At 38.8% G+C, this 24,782-nt stretch overlaps 3 protein-coding genes across 3 annotated transcripts in view; 2 read left to right on the top strand and 1 right to left on the bottom strand.

Moving 5' to 3' along the window:
- The window catches only part of LOC136250092 (forkhead box protein J1-A-like), an 8,676-nt gene extending 1,419 nt beyond the window's left edge, over positions 1–7,257 (top strand). The window contains exons 3-5 of the mRNA XM_066042253.1: positions 5,409–5,823; positions 5,887–6,460; positions 6,520–7,257. Coding sequence (XP_065898325.1) covers positions 5,909–6,460; positions 6,520–7,158 — 1,191 coding nt within the window. The 5' untranslated portion in view covers positions 5,409–5,823; positions 5,887–5,908 and the 3' untranslated portion in view covers positions 7,159–7,257. The remainder of the gene's footprint in view (positions 1–5,408; positions 5,824–5,886; positions 6,461–6,519) is intronic.
- On the bottom strand, positions 7,156–10,728 carry LOC136250093 (WW domain-binding protein 11-like). Its single transcript, XM_066042254.1, has 2 exons — positions 10,470–10,728; positions 7,156–8,129 (listed from the first exon to the last, which is right to left on the bottom strand). Exons 1-2 carry the CDS (start codon positions 10,657–10,659, stop codon positions 7,228–7,230), a joined length of 1,092 nt encoding a protein of 363 aa, XP_065898326.1. The 5' UTR covers positions 10,660–10,728; the 3' UTR covers positions 7,156–7,227.
- Positions 10,620–24,782, top strand: LOC136250090 (exocyst complex component 7-like). The gene is made up of 25 exons (XM_066042251.1): positions 10,620–10,770; positions 10,825–10,890; positions 10,948–11,047; positions 11,095–11,179; positions 11,227–11,332; positions 11,459–11,582; positions 11,664–11,690; positions 11,777–11,897; positions 13,473–13,515; positions 22,133–22,163; positions 22,219–22,270; positions 22,315–22,395; positions 22,857–22,914; positions 23,044–23,148; positions 23,202–23,381; positions 23,434–23,472; positions 23,517–23,579; positions 23,627–23,693; positions 23,747–23,812; positions 23,863–23,983; positions 24,043–24,141; positions 24,190–24,265; positions 24,314–24,355; positions 24,407–24,540; positions 24,591–24,782. Exons 1-25 carry the CDS (start codon positions 10,720–10,722, stop codon positions 24,694–24,696), a joined length of 2,043 nt encoding a protein of 680 aa, XP_065898323.1. The 5' UTR covers positions 10,620–10,719; the 3' UTR covers positions 24,697–24,782.

Here is a 24,782-nt window from a genome sequence, read left to right as displayed (position 1 = left end):
TAACAGGCACATATGTATAGAAAGTGTTTAGGAAAATGGTTTGGTGAGCAAATTTTGTTTGGGCTGATGTTTTATTAATTACTACTGCTACATGTACTGGTCAATGTATACAGTTCTACAACCAGTTTTGCTTCATGGATTTTATAAGCATGATTACTTACTAGTAAGTGGTAGATGTACTGTAAAAGTTTGGCTATTCATTGCGGGTATACTGATGTGTAGTAGTAAAGTTTGGTAAGCGTAAAAGATTTTATGAGAGGTGGGCATTAAATACTTGGGCATAGAAATGGCATGCAGGAGCTTAGGCACAGGTGAATAGTCATCTCCTTGACTTTGCTTTGCTCGGAATCAGTCCCCCAAATTAATAATGTCACTCTTGGAAGGCATACTACATCAGGATGCAGATCTTTCCATTCTACTTTTATCATCTATGCCTGCATATTGGCTTCTTTGTTCACACTATTGTGGCTAAGCACAATGTTTACGTACAGTTACTGTTTACGTACAGTTACTGTTTATTCCATTAGATATGTTTTTGTGGGGGCAAGAGTGATGTAGTAGTAGGCTTGCATTACTATGGGGTCCCCATATTAGTAGAAACTATTTGTATTGTTTGTGCCAATGTAAACTACAGGGTTGTGATGTGACTAGCACCAGTTCATAAATGATATTCAATTAACATACTCTACTTTTGCACTTTATTAGTTACTATACCATTATTGTTTTCAGTTCAAGGTGATGCCTTGGAGTTGAAACAAGCTAACAAGGTTGCTATGTTACAACTTTGGTAATTAATTTGTGGGTATCCCTTGCCCACCTAGCGTGAGGGGCTCTAAATAGTGTAGAAACCTTGTTGGCTTTTGTTTTTTCCCTGTGAAGGAGATATAGAAAGTGTTAAAGAAAGTAGCAAACTATGGCTGCTAGTATTGAGGGGTACCTTCAGGTTGATGGTATCATTGCCATACTGTGACACGAGTGCATCATTGCCAATGACACCAGAAAGTAAGCTACAGTTTAACTAGTTTATCACAAAGGAAAAGGAGTTTAGGGTTTTACTAACTACTGTAAGTTTAATTTGGTGTCTCAACATCCTATTCCTTGTATCATACAGTACAGTGACAGTAACTACAATGCATGCATCATGGATTAACCTTTGTCTTCCTTTGTGTCCCATTTCTTTTTCCACTGCTGCATAGGTGTTTGTTTGCAGATAGTGTGTCATGGTTTCTTGTGAGTATTTGTGTAGTGGGTGGATTGATTGCAGAGGGGCTACTCTTACTGTTGTTTGTTCGCAGTGACTATTGACACCAATCGTTGGTGTCAGTAAGCACCACTAAAAGCTATTGACACCGACCAAGCAACTCAAGCCAAACACACTAGTTGTATGATGGTAAGTTTTTGGTGAGTTTGAGGCGAGCTAGGAGTGAAGTGACCGTGCCAGTAAAGCCTGGTCAACCCTAGCTTGCATTGAACTCACTTACCTTCATATAGACAGTGAAAGACATCATAATGCTTAATAGGCAACTTAAGTGTTAGGGTCGGGTTCAGCCTTGGTTTCTTCTTCACTGGTAGAAAAGAAATTGGTAGCTGGCACTGGTAGTTGAATGGTTAGCACCATTCAATGGTTACCTATGACTATATAGAGCATAGGTAGCGGCTAAGGGTCAGTGCAATTTTTGTTTTTGTTTTCTTACGTTTTTGTCTAAGTTTATGCAATAGCTTTAGATGGCGCTTATTAACACCAATAATCTGTATCAATGGCCTCAGTCTTGTCTTGTATAATGGGTGGAGCATTGTTGACAACAACAAACAAACAAAAAGGCTATTCAGTATTTGTATGCACGTTCAGCCTCACATTTAATAATTAATATGTCTGGCATCATTCTTTCCTTCAATGCAGTATACTGGTTTACCAGTCATGTTACAAAAGAGTAGAAAACAAATAATTCATTGGAGCAGGCAATGAATGGGCTTGATTTCTTCGTTAGTTAATTTTGCTTAGGTCCGAGACATTTTTTTCTTGAACTTGTTTGTTTACCTTTTGTAACTTATTGTGACTGTTGAAACCTTGTATACTGTATCAAAATAAAGAATGGTGTCAGGCTTGTTGCTTTCGTCTGAACGCATGCCCCAACTGTCATTTACTGAGATAGTGAAGTGGCCATTATGCTTCGTTTTCAGCTATGTTCACCCTGTTACACAGTGTTACAAGTGAAGAACACTGAGAAGCACCTCTGCAGTCATTCAGATAACTCTGACAATTCCCATTACAAACTCATCATGTGTTACCACAATTGAGTGGTCAGTGAAAAGAAACGAGGACAATGATGCATGCATTGTATATAATATGTACTGCGGCATACCAAAAGACACCTGTCAGGCTGAAGTAACATTAGAACAGTAAAAAAAATCAAGCTCATAGCCTTAATTGAGTTACACTTTTCTGAAGGCATCAGTCAATCAGTCAGTAGAAAATTTCCAGTTTCTGTTGGAAGTGTTTCTGGTCATACTGAAGGCACTTTTACACTTGTGGTTTTGCCTCAACAATGCTACCAAGGCATTGTGAAGCAGGGATCTGGTCAATATATTTTGTGAAGAAGTGCAAACCTCCATGATCCCTAATATAGTACTGTATGATGTAAAATAATCTATACTTGTAGAAATTAAAAAAAAAATTTTTTTAAACAATGAAATAAAGAGGTCGTACTACTTCCATCATGGCTATAGTAGTGATAGGTTATATGATTGTAGGAATTAAATGTACACTTTCACAGGTTTGGCCTCAATTATTGTATTGCAGGTTTGTTAATAATTAGTGTAGTCAATAGTGAACAACTTTAATAGCTGCTGTTTTGGCTACACTGCAGGAATCTGGGCTTTCCTTTTATCACCATTACTCTATCAAATTACAATTAACCAATAATCATTGATGATCCATAATACTGTGCTTCTGCTTTGTATGTTGTGTTACCAAATCAAAAGTCATTATGATGTTGATTAAATTATAGATATTGTGATTAGGGCTGCACTGATTCTATCACTATTAGGCCAACACTGCTGTTTTCATGAAGTATTGGAATTGGCCATTATATAGATTCTTGTCATGTGTGAGAATAAGACAACATCCGTATTTGTTTGCTTATTTTTCTGGCATAATGGACGCCTGAAGGCATTAGGCATAATACCAAGACTATATAATAGTAACCAAGAGTGTCAAACTGCATATTACCCTGTGATAAATGATTGACACGGATATTTTAGTAATTTTTCATTGCTTTTCCATTGCTGGTTGCTGTGTTTAGCCTAATTTGGCTACTAAACCTAGCGAAAACATGATAGCATTAAAAGGAAATGGCTTTTGTGAGTTCTTACACCCCAAGTGATTTTCTGAAGGCGTGGCAACATGCTTACGCTCATTTGTTCCACCACTTGAAACAATGAATTTGAGTTACCTTGGGTCCTTTTTTCGTACGACTAATTTTGAATACTTGGATAAATATCACTGGTGAACATAGACCTGTTGCATGTACGCATTTTAAATTCCACTTCCGCGTAAACAATTACTGAAATATCTATGTTAATTCACGCAATCATTAATCACAGCATAATGCGCAGTTTGACACTCTTAGTTGCTATACTCTTGATCTATGCTTAAACTCTGTGAAAATGCACATGCAATATACTCTAATAGAACAGTCAATAAATCTAATAGAGCAGTTTGTCATGACTGTTTATTAGAATATTTCTAGGTGTCAAATACTGTTTTTGCTATCTAAATTTCTTCTCAAGCCAAAGTAGTAGGACACAGAAATATACTGGACTAACTGCCGAATTGGTTTGCATTTTCAGTAACTTCACAGATTCTTTGTAGGTGAATCTTGATTGGCCACTTCACTGTTTACAATTTTGTGCAAGAATACCGTGAAATACACAAACAATTATATTTATGGTGTAGCTAATAATTGTGTGCAGCTATAAAATAGCTACTTTGAGGTACTTGGTATCAGTATTTGTTCTTGCAGATACTTCCCAGGTGAGTATTTGGCACTTGAAGTATCAGTAAAATATACAGCCCTAATTTGATAATTAATTGGTATACTGCACATCGCTACTCTCTAGAGTTTTATATCTTTCTGTCTTTGATATCATCTTTTTTCTTTACAAAAATCAGCTGAAGAGAGCAATTACATGACTGAATCAGTACTAGATGCTTTGTTTAGCATATAGTTTTGTATTTTTATTAGTTCTCAGAATGTGAGGTATGAAGTGAAGACTGAACTGAATGAAACTTTGTTGATTAGTCTCCTGTCTACTGCTTTGAAGCGTTGCATGGCCAAACAACTACAGTATGGTAACCCATCTATCATTGGCAATATTATTGTCTGTTGTGTGTTTGTAAGTCACCCATCACACAATTTACTATAACAACATTTGGTAGAATTGTTTGCCCTGTTTGTGTTTGCTGTTCCTACAAAGCCATGACAGCCCAACACAGTATTGAAGGAGCCATAATCAACTTCAGTCATTATGCAGCCAACAAGTGTCTAATATATATATATAGTATTGCATATAGAATGATCGTATCATAATAAGCTGCATAAAATCTAAAGTGTTTACCAAAGCACGCACATTTTATAATATCTTAGTAGAAGTCATGTGCAGAGTGTATAAGATTTGCAACAGGTTTTTAGTGGGCACAGTCCTTGGTGGATGTATGTGTGATAGTGAAATCTATTTTCTATCTATGTGAAACTGTCTATCTGTAATGCTACTTACTTCCATGTATCAACACAACGCTCAAAATGAAGTGCTCGTCACATCAGTGTTCAACTTCTGTAGAGTACTAGGGTATGCATGTTTTTTTTTTCAGGCATTTAGCTGGAATGTACCCTAAGTATTGTTTATGGACATACTAAACACCCCTGTGTGTGGTTGTTGAATGGAACAGTGGTGACTTGTCTTGTTCTGCCTTGTGTTATTTCTGTCAAGATCAAGTGGCCAGTTTTGGGAAGTGGTTCGTTCTCTTTTTGCACTTGAAATGATGACAACTTATATGGCCACAATGAAACGGTCACCGAATTATAAACTGTATTTATACTGTGGATATCTCCTTGAGGAGGTACTGTAGAGCTCAGATATTTGCCCTAAATATCATCATGCTGTGATACCAGGAGCCTGTACATGCTGCAGCTTTATGGGCTACAGTGTTTATGGGCTCCTAATTATTTGGATATAACTTATACACTATGTATTTTTTCTTTAACATTTTATCACAACATTCATGATGTGTGCATCAATGTATTATTGTTTGTATATTGGTGGTAACTGTGCGTTAAGTTTTCTCATAGCCATGTAGTGAATGTGAAAGAAGTATAATTATTTGCATTATGTGTTGTTATGTTTTATAGGCATATGCCCCTCCAACAAATACTCCTGCCACTCCTCCTCAATTTCCGCAAGTACTTGATGCATTTCAGAAAATCAGCACTTCAGCAAGTTCAGAGCACATGTTTACCTCTTCTCAGTACAGCAACACAAGCTCCTCCTTTGATGATATTGACAATTTATCGAATTCTATTGAGTTAGATTCTAAACACACTTAATTTTTTTACAGTATTGTAAATGTTGTAATTGAACTTTGTGATATAATTGTCGCCATGGTTTTGTCTTCTAGTAAACATCACCATAGAAACGCTAATCAATAACTAAGATGGCGGGTCGTGGACATAATAAATTACTTCGCCTTCGGCCTTATTCGCAGTCCCTGCAGAGAGGGTACGAATTAAATTAGTTTTATCACTTGCGCTCCTACATTGCACCCAGGTAATGCTAATAAGGGTGTGAATTGTGTTGACGTGAGTGTTCTCCTTCGCATATTTCCAACAGGTAGTTTGTAGTGCCAGTGTCCATGGAGAGTCCTAGAGTCACTAAACTAATTCAAGGACGAAGCAAGCAGCTGAATAACAAGCCAAGAAGTGATTCTGGAGGCTCTACAGAAGCTTGTGCAGAAGACAAAAACGAAAGGAAACCGTTGTGTGCCGCGCAACCCATGCTCAGCCCTTTAGGCGCTCCACTGGACAACAGCCTTACCAGCCTGCATTGGCTACAGAACGTGCGAATTGTAAACTTCGAGGCAATATCGATAGTGCCAGAGCAACAACAGCCAGAGTTGCTCTCAGCTAGCTGTAGTGACTCAGACGAATCCAGTTGTTCTTCAGATGGTGACGTTTACCAAGAGTTTATCAGCAATACTAATTTTAGAAAGTGCCTAGATGAACTGGCTCAATACAAGAAATCTAAAAAGGACTACACTTTGGAGTTGTCAAAGCCAATATATTCGTATGTGACATTGATATTTTTAGCTATCACTTCAAGTAGCACTGATATGACTTTACATGACATCTGTAAATGGATAAAGGACAACTTTTGCTATTACCGTATTGCAGCATTTGGATGGCAGGTAAGCTATTAGAACTGTTTGCACATGTTAGTTTACTTCTTTTTTTCTTTCCAAAACAGAACTCTGTTCGACACAATCTGTCAACCAACAACCTATTCGTAAAAGTTTCTCGAGTCACAGGGAAGGGCAACTACTGGAGAATTAACCCAAAGTATGTAGAGTTTGTTAATGGAGGTAACAACAGTTTGAAGAGGAAGAATGGTTCACAGAAACACAAGCGATGTGATCACAGCCAGTCACAGTCCGTCCCTGACCCTTGTAAAGTACCCGGTGATTTAGACTGGATATCATTGCTGGGCAGTCAGAAAGTGAACTGCAGCAAGTGTGGCAGTATACCCAGCCATTCAATTGGATTTTCCCCTTTTGTTTCACCAGATCTTAATAATTTTGTCACAGAAACAACAGTACCATCTACACCAGAGTTTGGACTGCACAAACTAAAGGCTAATCATAATCAAAATGATGCAATATTTGAGACAGAAGAACAAGTAGAGGTACCCTGTCTAGTACAAGACTCCCCATTTGTCCTTCCGGGTGCTGACAGTCGACCTCACTCACCAGTTATTCTGGACACTAAGTACCACCCATGGGCAGAGTCCACACCTGATAAAGGACGACGTTTAGGACTCAGTTGGACTAGCTATAGTCCTCATCCTATAACAACAGCAGGTGCAGCCCCTGCCATATCACAGTGGTGAAGATATGTATATGAGATGTAAATAATTATTATAATAGTGCGTGTGTATAGTAAGTGTGTAACAAATTGTTTACAATAAACCATCCATTTCTTTCATAAACGCTTCATAAGCATCACCAGTTTCATCTTGCATGGCTTTACCACTTGTATAATGTGAACTGACAGTGGAAATACCCTGAGTCTTGGGAGGTAACTTCTTCCGAGCAGCTTTGGGTTGATCCCTTCGTACTTTAAGCGACGTTGGCATAAACTTGGTAACTTCTGCCTGGATGTTGCGAATTTGTGGCTGTGCAGAAATAGTGGCACTACCAATGGTGTCTTCAGATGGTGGTTTCAGGACAGGTTGTGACTGTATGTGTGGTTGTTGCTGACCTCTTGGTGTGTTAGGTATTAGCAAAAAATTGTTAGGTGGAGGAGGAAGCCCTGGGGGTGGCGGTGGGATTGCTCCCATCCTTGTAGGAGGAAAGAGAGGCTGAACTGGAGGCAGCCCAGGGGGAGGTGGTGGTGGACGCAGTGTTGTCTCTGACCTGTTTTCTTCAATATCCACATCATCACTTTTATCCTGTACAACTTCAGGTGCAAATCTGACAGACTTGGTTGTCTTCTTTTCCATCTCCACACCAATTAACCCTAGTACTGCTAATAGGTCAGCAGGTGGGGGACCTGGAGGGGGACCAGGTGGGACAAGGGCATCTGATACCATGTCTAACTCTGCAGGCATTGGAATATCATTGGCATCTGGTAATGGAATATCTGACAGAGTATATTGGGACCTTGCAGCTTGATATGTCTGGCAACGCTCAACATTCTCCCTTCTACGTAACTCACTCTCTGCTATCAGTTTCTTAATCTCTGTGCACTTTTCTGGATCCTCCTTCTTGTAAAATGAAATAATTCTTTCTAATGTCTCTGCAAGTTTGCGCTTCTTCTCTTTCAATGCCTTCTCTGTTGGTAGCTGGGTAGCTTCTACCTCTGTAGAACACACACAAAAAGAAGCATATAAACACTACAACAGTTTTACAACATCACTTGTGACCACCAAAGTACAGTGTTTTACAAATCTAATACATTTTAAAAGTGGGGCTCTCACTGGTAAGATACAAGCAATGAGTTTCCACCTTTTGGGAAATATATTAACGGTTATATATATCGAGTAGGTTAAGCCTACTGCATACATTCCTGCAAGAAAGTAGGATTTGTGATCAGTATCCAGGGACTCTTCTTACTTTCAAACAACATAAATAGGGTTTATGCACCCATCATTTGTAACCTGGGAGGATTTTCCAACAGTAAGAACATAACCTTGAAGATTCGCAGGGTGGGGTTAAACAGTTGTATCAAATTTAAAAATCCCTGTACTGGGATAAATATGTACGATGTCAGGTTCTCCCTATAAACTCAAGGTCGAGCAGAAATAGCAGAACTAAGTCAGGATTTGCAAAAGCTGTGTGAAAATTTTCCACTCCTTGGGCTCCTTAGCTATTTAGAATTATGTTTAGGCCACTCCGAATAAATTATGTGTTTCTCATTCATTGTCCGCAACTCGTTACTGTCAGCTGTAAATATTCGATTATTACATATTCTTCCATTTCCAGTATACTGTACAGGATCAGTAAAAACAATCTTGTAATATAGTGTCAGCTCACGTGTCAGCTGTGCTATCAAGTCGGCACAAATTCACGTTTGTGTTATTTTTACAACTTAAAAAGGAATGTACAAGCTTAATCATGCTTTTTTGCAGCTTTTTATGGTTGTACCAGGCAAATAATGGCTTGAAGCTGCCAATCTTATAATGCTATTATAACGGAAATGGTCTGCCCACCCGCATGCAAATATACCTGAGTCCAGGATGGGAAATAGAGAATATATTTGGAGTGGCCTTACCCTGGGACAATATGGTTACAAGGGGTAGTCACTACCAATAGCCCTGTAGAACCATCTATGACCGGGATCAAGGTTTTTGATCGACAAAAATGTATCTTGATTGCTTGATAAAGGGCCTTGACTGCTCGACAATTTAACCCTTGATCGCTTGATTTGGATCCCGGTAGCAGATGGTTCTACAGGACTATTGGTAGTGTGGCTACACTTGTAGTACAAATGTTCCTCGCTCTACAGAAAGCTAGGATGATGTTGGGTGACAAACCTCTATCACAGGGTGGTCGTCTGGCAGCGCCCAACCCTCTGCATAGAGTAAAGGTCTGGTTGCTATACTTGTGCAACTGGAATTCAAACGTGGCTTCAACTGTGTCTGACAATATATTACGCTTCGGCGAAGAAAGCATGAAACTCCATACTTCTCAACATAAGTCAATGACAACAGTAGCCCAGTGATTGCCAAGGTGAACTGGTATAAGAACCAGTTGTTGTGCAAAGAGATCAGCCTGGAAGCAGAATCAAAATTACTGACTGAAGTAGGTTAAATAGTATATAGTTGCAGGTGTAGATGACCTCCCTTGCTTTTCTTTTTAGCTTTTTGGTGCATCTCGGAATCTTGCTCGGAGTATATCAACTATTTCGAATTCGGTCACCATGGTTATCATGTTATTCATGGCACAAACTACATGGTTTACGTCAGAAATACTTAAACTGGATACTGCAATTCGATTAGCTCTACCAATATAGTGTGGTAGTAGCACAAGTACCATATGCTACGGTCACCAGACCCTTACTCTAAAAGCGAACGGACGAGCGCTGCCAGACTAATAGGCACTGACTGGTGCATATACATAAGATCAAGAGTTCATAATATATATACTAAGGAGAGTATCCTACTCTCATATACCCCTGTAGAAAGGCGTATCGTGAAGTTATGACGTAACGACAAGATGTTGTGGTTTGTGACGTACAAGAAGCCATAAAAGTGCAAGAATCGTTAGCACCGTTTCACACTTGTGACGCTCAGGATAGCCGTATTCGCGAATGGCCTAGTAAGAAATGTCTACGGAGCGGTCTTAACCCATGAAGGAACGATTGTAGTTGGGTGAGAAATGCTTAGAGCTGGAGTTAATTTGGTTGCTAGCGACATTGGTAGGCACGCGTTCAATCGATACCATGTTTAACTAATGACATCATTAATTATACAAAGAAAAACGGGTGAACTCAGAAGTGTTACATCATAACTTCACGATACGCCTTTCTACAGGGGTATATGGGAGTAGGATACTCTCCTTAGTATATATATTATGAACTCTTGATAAGATGTAGTTAAAGGGTTTTCCCCGAATTACTGAATAATTATTATCACATTACCCACGCCACGTATCAGAGGCTACCACTTCACATATTAGTAGCAATTTAAAGGGGACTAACCTTGCTGTTCTATTTCCTCAATTTCTTTAATAATAGCAGCAGCACTTTTAGTCTTGATGACCGCCTCTCGTACAGCAGATCTTTGTTTCTTGTTCTTCCTCAATTCTTTCTTCCTTGACTCCTTCCTCCATTGATCAGTCGGATTCATAAACTTTCCAGTCTTTGTAGTTTTAGTAGACCTTCTACCCATCGCGCCCTCTTCTCTGAGTTGCTCTCCTTATGTCGTACTCTAATATTTTCACGAAGAGACATGGACGAGATAGCGTTACGAAAGAGCGAGATTGAAGAGAAATTAAAACAAGTAATGATGTGGTGTTATCATTCCAGGACATTTTTTAAATCCCACCATATAAAGGATGAAGAGAACTTGGCAAGGTTTACTGATAGTCTGAAAAGGAGTGATGACTTGACGAAAAACATGGTCTGTTACTGTCAGTGTATAGCTGTTAGATGTGTGAAACTTGTGTGACTACTGCAGGTTGGTATACTAGACTCGTTTTCAGACCGACTAAACAAGTTGGAGAAGACGATTCAACCAGTTCACCACCAGACGCTGTCCTTGACCACCTTAAAAGACAGTCAGTGTTAATATTTGGCTGCTAGGGTGTTCAGCATATTCTAATAGATGTGGATAAGTTATTGGATGCTCTAGAAAGAGTGATAGGGTTTCATCACCTTAGTGACGAGGTGGAGGAGAAGATTAAGAGAGGGTTTGTGTGCATGTATGCAGGACTTGTGGCTATAGTGTTTGTTACAGTCCAAGTGGTAATGTTGAAAGCTATCTTAGTTTGATGGATCGTCTTCACACTGCAGTTGAGTTCTTTCAACAGAGTAACCCAGGAAGTGTGGAACTAGGTTCTGTGGTAAGGGCCTGGGCCTGTGTACTATGTTATGATGTGTGTGTGAGCAACAATCATTGTATGCTGTACTGCTGAATGTATATAGTGTATATGTGTGGCATATTGAGGGTACATGCTGTTGTTGTACAGACGACATTGTTTGAGGATGGGTTGGAGCAGTTGAATAGCACGTTTAGGGAGTTACTTAAACAACATTCTAAGAGAGTACCTGATGGCACACTGATTGATATTGCTAATGCTTCATCTGAAGAAGGTAAGTACAATTGTAGATATACTAACTCCCCCACCACTCCATCTATGTTATAATATGTCTTGCTATGTTCTGCTTATGTAGAAGTACCAATTTTGGAGCATTTGCCACGTAAGTATATTTTGAGTATATGTAGTGAGTGTGCACGTGTGTTTATGTGTGTGTGTGATAGTTAGTGATCATTTCATTGTTAATAGATCGAGTGGTACAAGATTTGGTTGCCATATCAAAGTATCTTGCTGGACCAGGTCAGACAACAGACTTTATGAGTGTGTACCACCAGATACGATCAACACAACTCGGCCGTTCTCTAGTAGCGTAAGTTGTTTGCATACTTGCTAGAGTGAAAGAGGGGCAAGTGTGGTAAACGTGTTTGAATTTTGGAAACCTGGCTGCTGTATAGCCTTGTGGCTACAATCAGGCAGGTAGATGATCCAAAATTGGATTTTAAAATATCGGCTTAATGTTGGTGCTTCTGTATAGACTTTTATTCTGCAGAAGAAAGAATAAAAGTACGAAACAAGAGGTTGTCTATACCTGCAGATATGCTAACAGACGTTTAATTCCTAATTCAGTCTATAAGCATCCATTAGTATATTTGTAGGTATGTGTATTGTACGTACTGCGGTTGGCGAAAAGGCACATCTAGGATGAAGTGATGCTATATAGTGAAGAAATCAAGCCTATAGCCTTATCAATTGTCAGGCTATTCATTAGTTAGTCAGTCAGTTAGTATAAAATTTGTTAAATAGATTTTTTTTAATTTCATAGCTATAGCCTTATCAACTGTCGGGCTATCCATTAGTTAGTCAGTCAGTCAGTTAGTAGAAAATTTGTTAAATAGAGTTTTTAAATTTCATAGAAGGGGTTTAGAGTCGCTCTGAAGTCATTTATGGGGTTGGCTATGCCTAACCAGTACTGCCAAGCTGTTGTAAAGGAAAGGTGAGGTGTTTTTTTGGGTGAATTGTTGGACAAGAAAGTCCAATTAGAGTGTAACTGCTCAATTAGAGTACTGTATAGGCAGAAAATTTGACAGAATTAAATTTGGTAGTTGGCAAATTTTCACTGAAATCATCTCTAATATCCAGCTAGCTAAAGAAATCAAAAATACAGAGAAATCCAAGGAAAAACCTATAGAGCTTATTCTGACAGAAGATCTAGCCAACATTGGAAAATATACTATAGCTACTGAACATGGGTCCCACAGCTCAGTGCAGCCAGACATTACTCTGGTTTTTGTGCATGGGCCAGAGGCACCTGCAAGGTGTTCTCCTACAAAGTGACTTTCCTAGTGGCTACTGATGCATCCCAGATATCCAGGCTGTAGTTATATTTGTACCTGTGGTAACCTCAGCCTTGGATGCAGCTATAATACTTGAAGCTATCACTGGTGCTGCCATGACTATTACTGGTACTTTCGTGATGCCATCTGAAATTCTTGAATGCGGTCCATGCATGGTTAGTGTGAGCCCCTGTGAGCATGAGGAACCATCAAATAGACATTTGTTCAATTTGCCAATTATTTTTCCCTTTAAATTTTCTACTTTTCATGTATCTTTATCTTGCACCTCTGGCTTTCATGTGATATCTTTTGTAGCTGTTATTCCAGTGTATTCACAATCACAAATAATGTGAAGGATAAGAAAAAGGGGGAAAGTTCATGACAAACTTTTGGTGGCTTATACCTCAGGAATTCCATGGGTAAATGTTCCCAAGTTTAATATATGAGCTACTGAAGAAATGTGGAGGGAAGTACTACATTAAAAATCATTTCATTTAGAGAAGGAACACTTACCATATGTGTGTGTCTTGATGGTGTTGAGTAGTAATTAATTGTCATTGTTGTGCTTTCTCTTTATGCATGTAAATGAGTTTATTTGTTGTCCTACACAGGTTGAGGGAGTACTACAAAGCATTTCAAATAATGCCCTTGTCTGTAAGTCGGTATATGCATGTATGTGTTCCTGATCTATTAGAGTGGTTTACTGTATTGATAATATAGTTATACAATGGGCACGAGTGCTCTGCCTGATATAAACGCACAAGCCTATACAGGCAGAACACGAATGCATGTTGTATAACTGTTATGTACCACTCACCTAATAGGTGGGGAGAGTCTCACAAGACGGTTGTAACTCTTATAAAGGTCTGGTTTCTAATATTGATCATGGGTGACCAAGCCGAATGTTGCAGTGACGTTCCCTCTACAGTACCGCAGCCACCTGAGATATTGAAAGCTAGTATGCTATGGGCTACATCACTAACCTGCATTCGCTGTTTGACTCTCATCGTGTAGTCCTCAGCATGCCAGTGTGATCACTCAATCGCCATATAGACTATTTTCTCGAACAAAAAACAAAGAGCTATTAGAAGATTTAAGTAATTCTAACCTAACTACTAAATGATACTAGTCTAATTCTTACTGTTCACACTGGCTAAACTCGAATCTGGTAGCATGACAAAAACTGGTTTCCACAATCAAACGTAGAGGTTAGAATATAATAGTTTTATTGAGTCATTGTCAAAGTGGACTATGGTTTAATCTGGGCTCAGATGGTACCAGACTATTAAGGTGTATAAGTACGTTTATATATATGTAGACTAGAGTTGTGGCCTCCATGTTGGCTTTTTCAGATCGCCATTGGCTGCTTGGTAAACATTATACATATTGGTGACGTTATAGCCCACAACCGAGTTTTACATGTCAGGCTTCGAGTGATCTGTGAGGTGTTTTCCACCTATTAGGTGAGGTGTTGTAGCGGTCTCGGCTGCCGGAACCTGCACAAAACCGCAGTTAGTGCAATATCTGTATATTGCACTGCGGTCAGTGCATTATAACTTATAATGCACTCATTGCAGTCTGCAAAACCGCAACCAGTACATTGTAAGTTATAATGCACTCGCTGCGGTCCGCAACAGTGCCATATACAAATTGTGGCATTGGCGGCACCTTTGAACTGCCAACGCAGAGTAGAATTTTTGTCTTTAAGAAAATTTCATATTTGGTCTTAGGTAACAAAACTGATGATTCGATGAGGGCATGAAGGGCTGAAATTAAGGTTTTAAGAGTGAAAAACGAGCAAACTTACCTCTGGTATTTCTCTCTTATTATATACACGTAATATTACAGCCATACACACACAAGGCAATGCAACTCAATAACACACAAGTTAATTACAAAATAATTTTTCAAAAGTAACATAGGCTTCAGCGAAAAAGTTAGACGAAGCAGCAGTTTCTTCCAGCAGTTTGTTCAGCTGCATACCGAAAAGATATCTGAGTTGACAGCCTACAACAATCTAGTCTTGCACATCGATCCTTACTTCTAGTACGGTATTCATGTTTGGTACCAAATTCAATGGGAAGATAAAGAAGCATACCTTGAGGAGAGCTATACCGTCTGTAGATGGCACATAAAGAACAGTGGACAACTATGTTCAAGTCTCCTCACTGAACTACTTATTTTACTGGCTGGTCAGCACTCCCATTGCACTAACATAGATACACTGCCTGACCAAGGTTGTTTCAAATGGCACTACAGGTACAAATCACAAATAACACTTATGCCCTGGCCACCACTACTACAGAATTATAGCAACTAAGGCAGCCAAATAATTTTACTGGCGTTAAAGCCACTGGCTGTATAGCCAAATAATAAATGGCCAAATAATTTAACTGTCCAAATGACCAATATTTCAATTGGCTTCAAGACAGATGGCAAATGACACAGTCCATTAGTAGTAACCTTAAAACTAAGGCCAAGTGCTATTCAACTAGCTCTACTGCCAAGTAACCAACTTGAATAGCTATTAAAGGTGAGTATTCCAACTGGTTCCCAGCCAAGTAACACATAACACCAAGGACAAATAGCAAAAATAGCATCAAATAATTTAAGTGGCTCTATGGTGAAATGACCAAGATGGCAACTGAGACCAAATAGTTCAACTGGCTCTACTGCAGATGGTACGAAGACCGATTAACTTGAAAGGCAACTATCAGATAATATATAGCTGAACACCAAAGTGGGTTGGTGGTCTGCATCCAAATATGTGTCAGCGGCAAAACGAGCTCAAGCACAGTTATACTAATCATAATGATGGTCCCATGACCACTCCTTCACACAATGAGAGCATAGTATTTGGGATGATATTACCCCTCTACAGAATGTGCCACAGATGAAAGCTGGTACTCTTTCTTCCAAAGCCACTAGACTATGACAAAGTTCTTTGCAAATGGACTACATTGTCTTTGAGAAGTATGTGGATTAACGGAGCCTCTACTTTGTGTTATTGTGAAACTGCCAGATATTAGTTGATCAAGCAAAAAAATTTGTAAATGTGTGGATAATATAATTATAGTGATAAACTTAGCAGTCACGTAAGTGGCCATCACCTGTAAAGGCTCTTATTGAACATCACTACTTGCTGCAGGGCTGCCATTGACCTTTCCTTGCCTAAAGTTTATGGAAACCAACTCCTTGGGTGAAACTGTATCTTCAGTCCAACGTCTGTAGTGTTGGAGCAGTCGCAAAGACTGCTGGCTAATTTGAGTTATGATTGTTACTGTGTATAAGTGTCTGGAGATCATCCGCTGGATTTCCTTTAATTAGTTAATGAAGATAACAGTTCAATGATCCATGATGTATATATAGTAGTGCAATCTGTACATCTGTCATCAATGAAGATAGTAAACAAAGAATGGCAGCAATAGTTTATTATTTACGATGATACCATGCTGGTGTTAAGGAGTGGAATTTACAAAACTTCATTCAGGTGCATTCCTTGTAGCTGGTTGGTTTACAGCAACAAAACTTCTTGTAATGTGGAAAGCACAGTTTGTTTGAATCAAGAAAGGCCTTTCAAATTGATTCTCCATGATCATACTATACAACCGCTTCCACATGTCCAACCATTAGCTTGACAATTGTTGCCCCATTGTCTCAGACTACTAGATGGCAGTGAAGTTATTTGTATGTATTATTAAGTGATGGTACAAACCACACTCCCTATTTCCAACTGGACAGAGTATATAGGGTGAACAACTGGCTGTTCAGAACACTACCTGTTCGTTTCTATCTGTGCTGTCTAACAAGAAACATTTGTACTCCTGCTCTCCATCTGGTGATCCTGAAAAGATCCACCGTATTGTGGTCTGATAGCTTCCAGGAGTCTAGCTTGGTGTAATCTGGGGTCTGCCAATTCAGAATGTGCTAATCTCAGCTCATCAATTTCTCTGTAATCGGACAAAACCTTTACTGTTTCAGCTCAAAATTTAAACTATTATGTATGCAATGATTTGCAGTAATGGAGTTGTGAGTACAATTGAAAACTCCCCACATCTCGTAACTTGCCACATGTATTGCATCACTTGGAACTACCAGTTGGTAAATTTCATGCAATTTGACTAAAGAAGATCTTAAAGGACAGGTTTGCTGGAAGTTTCATACCTTCATGTAGTGTTGTCTAGAGAGGCTGACTTCATATTACCTTGGTCATGTACAAAGTATATGTACTGGGTCCGTATATCTGTTAAAAGTTTGTCTATGTCAATATACAGCTGCTCTAACTGATCACTTTGAGACCAAATTTTCAAACAAACAAGAGTCAATAGGATCATAGTAATCTGGTCTGGCTGCCCAGTACAGACCTTGCCAGTAATTAATCCTTTCCAAGTGGAGTTCTCAAGCAAGCAAGTAAGCTCTTCTCGTTCACTAGGTTGATGGGCCATTGCTCCTTCCAACAGCCCCACACACCCTAGATCAGTACAACTAACGTCTCAGAAGGATTGAGACTCATTTTAGTGTACAACTCTTCAGCTCTTGGTATTACAGTAATTCAATGAGAGGAAAATCTCATGTAGGAGATGGTCTGGGGTACTTGTTCTTCCAGCTCCATCTTGTGCTGCCACCACAAGCATACTGCCCTTATTATGTTATCAGGTGTACCCCTGATTTTGCAGTTGAGCTAACACACTAAGGAACTTGGGGAATGGATAGTCATTTACAACTAAATCACTCAACCATCATCAAACTTGTTGGAGCCATTTAATTGTTCACCCCATTCAAGTTCTTTATCTTTAACTATGCAACTGAAGGCAATTATATGCCTATTTTACTGTATTTGTAGCTGAAAACTTCTCTGATACAGCCTGTGCTCTAGACCATGCTGTTGTGTACCTAGAAACTCTAGAGTAGGAGGAGTCCTACTGGCCATTAAGAATTCTACTCCTAGTACACAATTGCATTCACCAAACAACATAGAGGCAATCACTGTACAAATCACAATTAATCATCGACCAACCTTATCTATATTCCTCCCAATACCAGATCTTTAGAAACACAAAACAATAATGTCCTACTTAAATACAATTTTAAGAAGTACATTGTGACAGAGTTTGCACTTGCACAATCTAACACACTGTCTATATCATTAAGTTTTAAGAAAGCTGAGCTGGCTTCCTTAGTACGGTCAACATCTGCACTAGTTACACACTCTGGCTTACAGTCCATTTTGGTTGAATATCCAGAAATCAAATTATCACGGCTCCACTGGACTCGGAATCCTGCTAGCTTTGTAGAAATTTTAACTTTGAAAGCTTTAGTGCTTCTTTACATCCTGTAATTTCATCACAATACAAAGCCAGCAGAGATAAGTTTGTGATGATTGTATAGCCTTTTTCCTGAGACTTTGCAATTATATCTTTGCAATTATATCTTTCCAATTTTTAGCTTGTTCATAATATGTTAGGAATTCTTTGTTTTCGCTGTGAGCTGTCGTAAAACTGAAGTCTTAGTGTGCAACGAGCAAAATCAATGTCTTTAGATGTATCCAAAAGTTCTGTAACATTGGTCAGAAGGTCCAGGTACTCTCTGTCGACGCTCTTATTCACAGGGTCACTTGATGGCAGAACCATTAAATGTGACTTTCGTAGACTGTCAAATAAAAGTACTCCTGTTTACGTGGTAAAGTAGATAGTAAAATTCGCAAATTTTCTTCTTCGTACAACATTGTCACGTCATAGTACCAGGGGTTAATCTAGGGGGGGGGGGGGGCACAGGCCCCCTCTGGGTTAGCTATTGCCCCCCCTAGGTTTATACCTAAAGCCTTGAGAAATGGAAAGGTTTAATTGATCCCAAAGTTGTATAATCCAATGGTCAATATTCAATGGCATCACAGTAAAATTTCACCAAAATTGAGTATATTTACACCTAAATTTTCTAAATTTTCCTGGGGGAGCATGCCCCCAGACCCCCCTAGAATACAAAGCGACTTACTTCGCCCCCTCTAGGTTTATATTCTGGGTTGAGCCCTGAACTGTACAACTAATGATGGTGCTAGTCACATAGACAACTTCTATTATGCCTGTAGGTAGAAACAACGAAGAGAATAGCCATTGTGCAATGGTTGAAAGTCTTGTACAAGTTGTTTTTAAAGTTGGCACATGTCCTAATTGGTTCCATCCCGGTTCTGTTCTGGCTTAAATACCTTCCCATAAGGAAGAGTAAACAACAGTGTTTTTGCATCCCCATCCTTCTGCCCTCTTTGGTGTAACAATGTGATACCCTTTGTTACAAAATATTGAATTCTCTCACCTAAATCTCTCACAAAGGCCTAAACACTTGCTGTAGTCTGTTGGATTACTATTTACACTACTTAGAACACTAATATTTGAGCACAAAGCTGTCTTGTCCTTTCAAGTCATGCGTATTGGAAATCAAACTGGAAATCGCTTGCATTTCCTATCCCTTTTTATGAACTCCATTATCTATGGTTTAGAAGAGAACCCTCAAGCAAAGTCCTCTTCCTCCACATCCTGACCCTGCAAACTTGAGTAACCAAATTGGCCTTACGTACACAGCCAGAAAAGGATCACCCCTGTAACCCATGCAGCATTGGGAAAGAGTGGAGGGTAATGAATCGCCAAGTTGGTTGGTCGTGCTCCAAGGTATCTTTTGTCCAAGACTTCATGTGAAGTTCTATTCCTCCATGTCCTGGCCCTGCGTACTTAAGCCCAATGTACATTGATGTACATGTGCAACCAGGGGAGGCTTGCTCCATGCAAACTATGCAACACTGAGCGAGGTTGGGAAAAGGTGTAGAGGAATGAATCACCAGGTTAGTCAGTCATTCTAGTCATGCTCCATCTATCCATTAAGATGCTTCTTACGAGTCATGTATAGGGCTTAGTTTCTTTCTTTCTTGAGGACGGTAGGGATATAATACTTCTTATTGTTTTACTGTTATTTAATATCGTGCACTACTCCAGCTTGTTTCAGTACTTTTTATCGATGTGCTATGGTCCCTACTCTAGTTGAAAATTCTTTGCGTACTTGTTGTGTATAGTAAGAGAGAAATACCAGCAGCAAATCTCACTAATTACAATTTTTTAACAATGAACTATTCGTTAAATCACACAGTGTTTGATAATCTACCTGTATTAGTAGGTGAAGTAGAGCAACAAGTAGTGAATTTGAAAACACCAGCCGTATTATGATTCCATGCAACTTGCAGCGAATTATGTACTCATTTTTCATTCTTGCTTGCTCTGTATCCGGCACTTGCAATAAAATTACATAAAGAAGACTAGTGATCTCCTCTAGAATCTGTAAAAGTTTGTTTCTTGGCTTTAAATACTTGAGCAAACGCATACAAGGCTGCATTCAACAGATGATTCATCACACATGACGTAGTCGCAACTGTAACTAACTTCTCTACTATTACATATGTAGCTCATATTCCTAATTTACTTGTTTCGTTACTAAACACCACCTTATCATGAACCATGATAGTGGGTTCATAATAGGGATCGCCCATGTTTTTTGCAAAATCCTAATAGAACGCTCACCTAAAAATCACCTTGAAAAGCATCCTTTAACTCAGAACAACCCTCTGGTGGTTCTTTGCAAGGAGTATAGGTCCACTAGTAAGTATCAAGTGAAAAGGAAACAGTAAATGTATTTCAGACAAAACTGATATTTGCCTGTTTGTTCATATTATTATTCATAATATTATTCTTTCACAGGCATAGCAAAGTTTACAAGGAGAATCCTGGGATAAAATGTAGCAAGGCTTGCTGAATGGATCATTGTGCGTGTCCATGACCTTTCTTAATTTCGTTTTCGGATGGAAACAGCCCAAACCGGGCTGTTTCTTCTTGCCAAAATGCCATTACGCCTTAGAAGCCATACAAGATCGCACTCAAAGTTAGGTATTTTAGTGTGCACTGCTTGTGGCTAATAGAATCTGTCTTTATTAAACTCAGTATAGGCCAGGAAACTTAATCTGGGTTGATGACTTTGTTGCAAGGTGGTTTTTTTCGCTCCGTGATTATTGTACGTGGGCGGGTTATCCAGATTAAATACTCTAATAGAGCAGTCATGTAAATACTCTAATAATGCAGTCAAGTGTATAACAACAATCCTTGCATTGAATTTGACAGCTATTAAAGGCACCAGTAATGTAAATTGTAGCTCATATTGGGAGAATCTCAGTCTGTGTACACATTGCAATTTGATCAGTTTCATGTTTGTACTGAAACGTTGACGGCGTTATCATGCAGAATGCAAAATTACACTATTCACCACAGTCTTCATTATCAAAAGGAAATCCATGTTATTGTAGTCAATAGCATGAGAAGATATTGCTGAGGAGATGATATGTTCCAACAACTTGCAGCAAATACTAGTCAATGATATAGGTCTATAGTTCTATGGATTAGTACACTGGCCTTTCTTGTATATTGGTGTTACATATGCCCTCTTCCAGTCTGAAGGGAGTTCACCCTGATGTATAATGCAGTCAAGTGCATAACAACAATCCTTGCACTGAATTTGACAGCTGTTAAAGGCACCAGTAATGTCAATTGTAGCTAATATTAGGAGACTCTCAGTCTGTATACACATTGCAATTTGATCAGTTTCATGTGTGTACTGAAATGTTGACGTGTTACTATGCAGAATGCAAATTACACTATTCACAACAGTCTTCTTCATAATCCATTACTGGATTAATAAAAAGTACACAAACTAGATGAATAAAAAATTAGAAATTTTAAAATGGGAATAGGGATCGCTGAAAAAAGCCACAAAACAAGAAGGGATCGCTGGGGTGGTAATGTAAACCACAAATCTCTTATTTGACTCACTTCAAAATGACAGAGCATGTAACTAGATTTATGACAGAGAGTCAAAATAGGGATTTGTGGTTTACATTACCACCCCAGCAATCCCTTCTTGTTTCGTGGCTTTTTTCAGCGATCCCTATTCCCATTTTAAAATTTCCAATTTTTTATTCATCTAGCTATAAAGGTGATAAGGAGTTTCATATTTGAACCAATGCATAGGCGACTATGGCTACATTACTCTTCGCAATCATTCTTATTTGTTCACCATTAGGGTGGCTTTTCATGTGGCCACAGCCTTAGTAATAAATAGTCTGCAATGTGTTGAGCATAATATGTACACTGTAGCAGTAGTCCTTGCTAGTAGTAGTCCTTGCTAGTAGTAGTGCATAGAGTATACACTGTAATGTTTTTTTGTTACTTTGTTTTTGCAGCAGACAAAGCAGAGACCCTCAATAGCTAATTGTGAGTGTCTGATTTGCTGTTGCTGGTGTTGTAATGTAGTCTCCTATTGCTGCAGTACTGAAAGGGGAATCCCCAGTGAAGCGTGGTGTGAAAAGAAAACCGGCAGAGTTAGTTGCGTACTTTGTCTCCATACATCATTGTTGTTCTGTAGTAGCCGCAGGGACGGGTCGTTAAGACGGGGTTTGCTAGAGCAAGCAACTGTGTCAAGTGGCCGCATGGAAGCTGATGAACAGTGAGTAAAGTAGTAACAGGAGCTCATAATAATTTGTATGGAACTCTTTGTGTTATAATGTGTAGTTTATCCTCTAGCCTTTCAACTAGTCAGGCAGGCTGCAGACCAAAATTTGTATTTATTTATATCATGTTTCTGTAAATGTGTTAAATAATACTAGATTATGGCATCAGAAACATTTAAAGACTCTTCCACTTTTTCATCATGCCTGACTAGTTGCTTGAAGATGACAGTTTGTTTATAGTAACTACAGTCATTGATGTTTTGTTCAGTCAAGAGTTCTGCCTTACAAATGTTGTGAACTCTTAGTTGAACATTGAACTGTTCAAGTTTAACATACACCAATGATCAGAATATATATTGGTATTGGACAATCATGATACAATGTAAATGCCTAGTACAAAGAAGCTGTATAGTTATGCATGTATAATGTTTATTCTGTTCACATTCTTCATTACTAGGTTAGAAGGAAGTGGAGTGTTTATTGCACTAGCAACAGTTTGTGTTCGACTATTAGAGGTACACTTGCTTGTGTATTATGATGTGTACACAACAGACCTATCGAATGTCTAATAGAGCAATTGAATAGGCATCCAGATACAAAGAAATTTGATGTCTTTCTATTGATTAACTCTTCTCTATGGTTAGAGTGAACACGACCTGATGACAAGTATAATAGCACAACAGCACTGGACCATGGTGTATGAGTCATTGGTGATTGGACCTTTCAATCTCTTTGTTAAACTTGGCGAGGTGAGGTCACTTGTTTAGTTGGTCCTTAGTGTAAGTGGTTGTCATTTTGGTAGGACTTGCATGACAAAGCAAAGAAGAGCATGTCCAAACATGATTTCATCGTGGTGGTGTCAACATGCAAAGTCATTCGACATCTCCGAATGTTGTTACCCCAGTACAAGAAACTATTGCAGCCACTGCCAAATCGTTGTTACCATAAGATTCCAGAAGTGATTGCAATGTTCGAGAAATTGGTAACTTTGCACTAGTCTTCTTTGCCTGTATGTATCCATTATTCTGTTGTAGACACTTAAAGGACTCAATGAATTACTTACTTTCATAAAGGTGAGTTATCTTGTTAGGTTATTAACACTTAGAAAATGTTCTAGGCTGATCCAGAGAAGCAGTCCAACATGCCCAAGGATGGAACAGTTCATCAGTTGACCAGCAATGTTAGTCCTTACCATGTAGTTACTACAACTATACCATTCCATTGTAGGCAATGTTGTTTTTGGAGCAGTTGTTAGAACAGATGGACATAGCAGGTGGTATTCTAGCTGAGCAAGGTACAATAGTTTGATAGTTTTATCCAACTAACAGTCTTGTTGTATTCTATTAGATATTGTCCTGTCCAGTATGACTGACATTGAGCAGGCGAATAGAAAGGCAATTGGAAATTATATAAGTATGTTTATGTTTATTTGTTTGATTGTTGTGGTTATTTTCTGTGTACAGTTCGTGTCTTTGATGTGGTTAATATTAGCATGGAGAGTAAGGCAAAGTTGTACGAGTCGTCTACTTTGAGTTCCATTTTTCTCATGAACAACTATCATTTTATCCGTCGCACTTTTACCAGGTGTGTCTCATGCGTGTTATGCTACAGTTACTTGGATCACCATATATGCCATTGTATAGGAATCAGTTGATGTTGTCCGTGTTAGAAGAGGTGTACCCTGACGTGGATGGCAAGTACAATGAGTTAATAGGTGCCCAGAGGGCCGTCTATACCAAAAGGTATTGTACTAGGTTTATGCTCTGTAGCACTCTTACTAATTGGCATAGATTTAACAAGCTGTTGAGCTTCGTTGGCCAAACTACAGCACTGCCCATTACAAGTAACCCTGACAGGGTACTTCATGTAAGCAGTTCATATCACTACAATGACCAGTATAGTTTCTGTGTGTAGTTAGGGAAAAGTCAAAGGGAAGCAATCAAGGACAAATATAAGGTTTAATTGTCGAAACTGCCATCAACATTACATTAACAAGTATTCACATAGGGATTTAACACTGAAATAGAAGAGTTACAGAAAATTCAGAGACACTACACAATTCCTGACAGAGATCTGAGGAGTTCAGTGAAGGAAGTCAATCGTGATCTAATATGTCCATTGTATGAAGAATTTCACAAAAAGTAAGTTCATAATTTCCCCTGAACAGACGACATTTTATTGCTACTTGCAGTCATTTAAATGTCAGCTTTACCAAGAACCCAGACAAGTACATCAAATACCAACCTGTTGAAGTTGAAGGTATACTGAACAGCTTTTTCGATGGACAGAGTGTATAATAATGTATATATTGACAATGTATATATTGAATGACCACACCTGCATGTTAACACACAGTGTACTTATGACTGATAGTATGCCATCA

Source organism: Dysidea avara, chromosome 3, assembly GCF_963678975.1.
Source record: "Dysidea avara chromosome 3, odDysAvar1.4, whole genome shotgun sequence".
NCBI lineage: Eukaryota > Metazoa > Porifera > Demospongiae > Dictyoceratida > Dysideidae > Dysidea > Dysidea avara.
The sequence above is the reverse complement of the archived record's forward strand: the minus strand, read 5'-3'. Positions and strand labels throughout refer to the sequence as shown.

Coding starts and splice junctions, on each gene's coding strand:
- LOC136250093 (XM_066042254.1), bottom strand. CDS start 10,659: ATGGGTAGAAGGTCTACTAAAACTACAAAGACTGGAAAGTTTATGAAT. Junction 8,130..10,469: donor TGAGGAAATAGAACAGCAAG/GTTAGTCCCCTT, acceptor TGTGTTCTACAG/AGGTAGAAGCTACCCAGCTA.
- LOC136250090 (XM_066042251.1), top strand. CDS start 10,720: ATGGACGAGATAGCGTTACGAAAGAGCGAGATTGAAGAGAAATTAAAA. Junction 10,771..10,824: donor TTGAAGAGAAATTAAAACAA/GTAATGATGTGG, acceptor CACCATATAAAG/GATGAAGAGAACTTGGCAAG. Junction 11,691..11,776: donor AATTTTGGAGCATTTGCCAC/GTAAGTATATTT, acceptor CATTGTTAATAG/ATCGAGTGGTACAAGATTTG.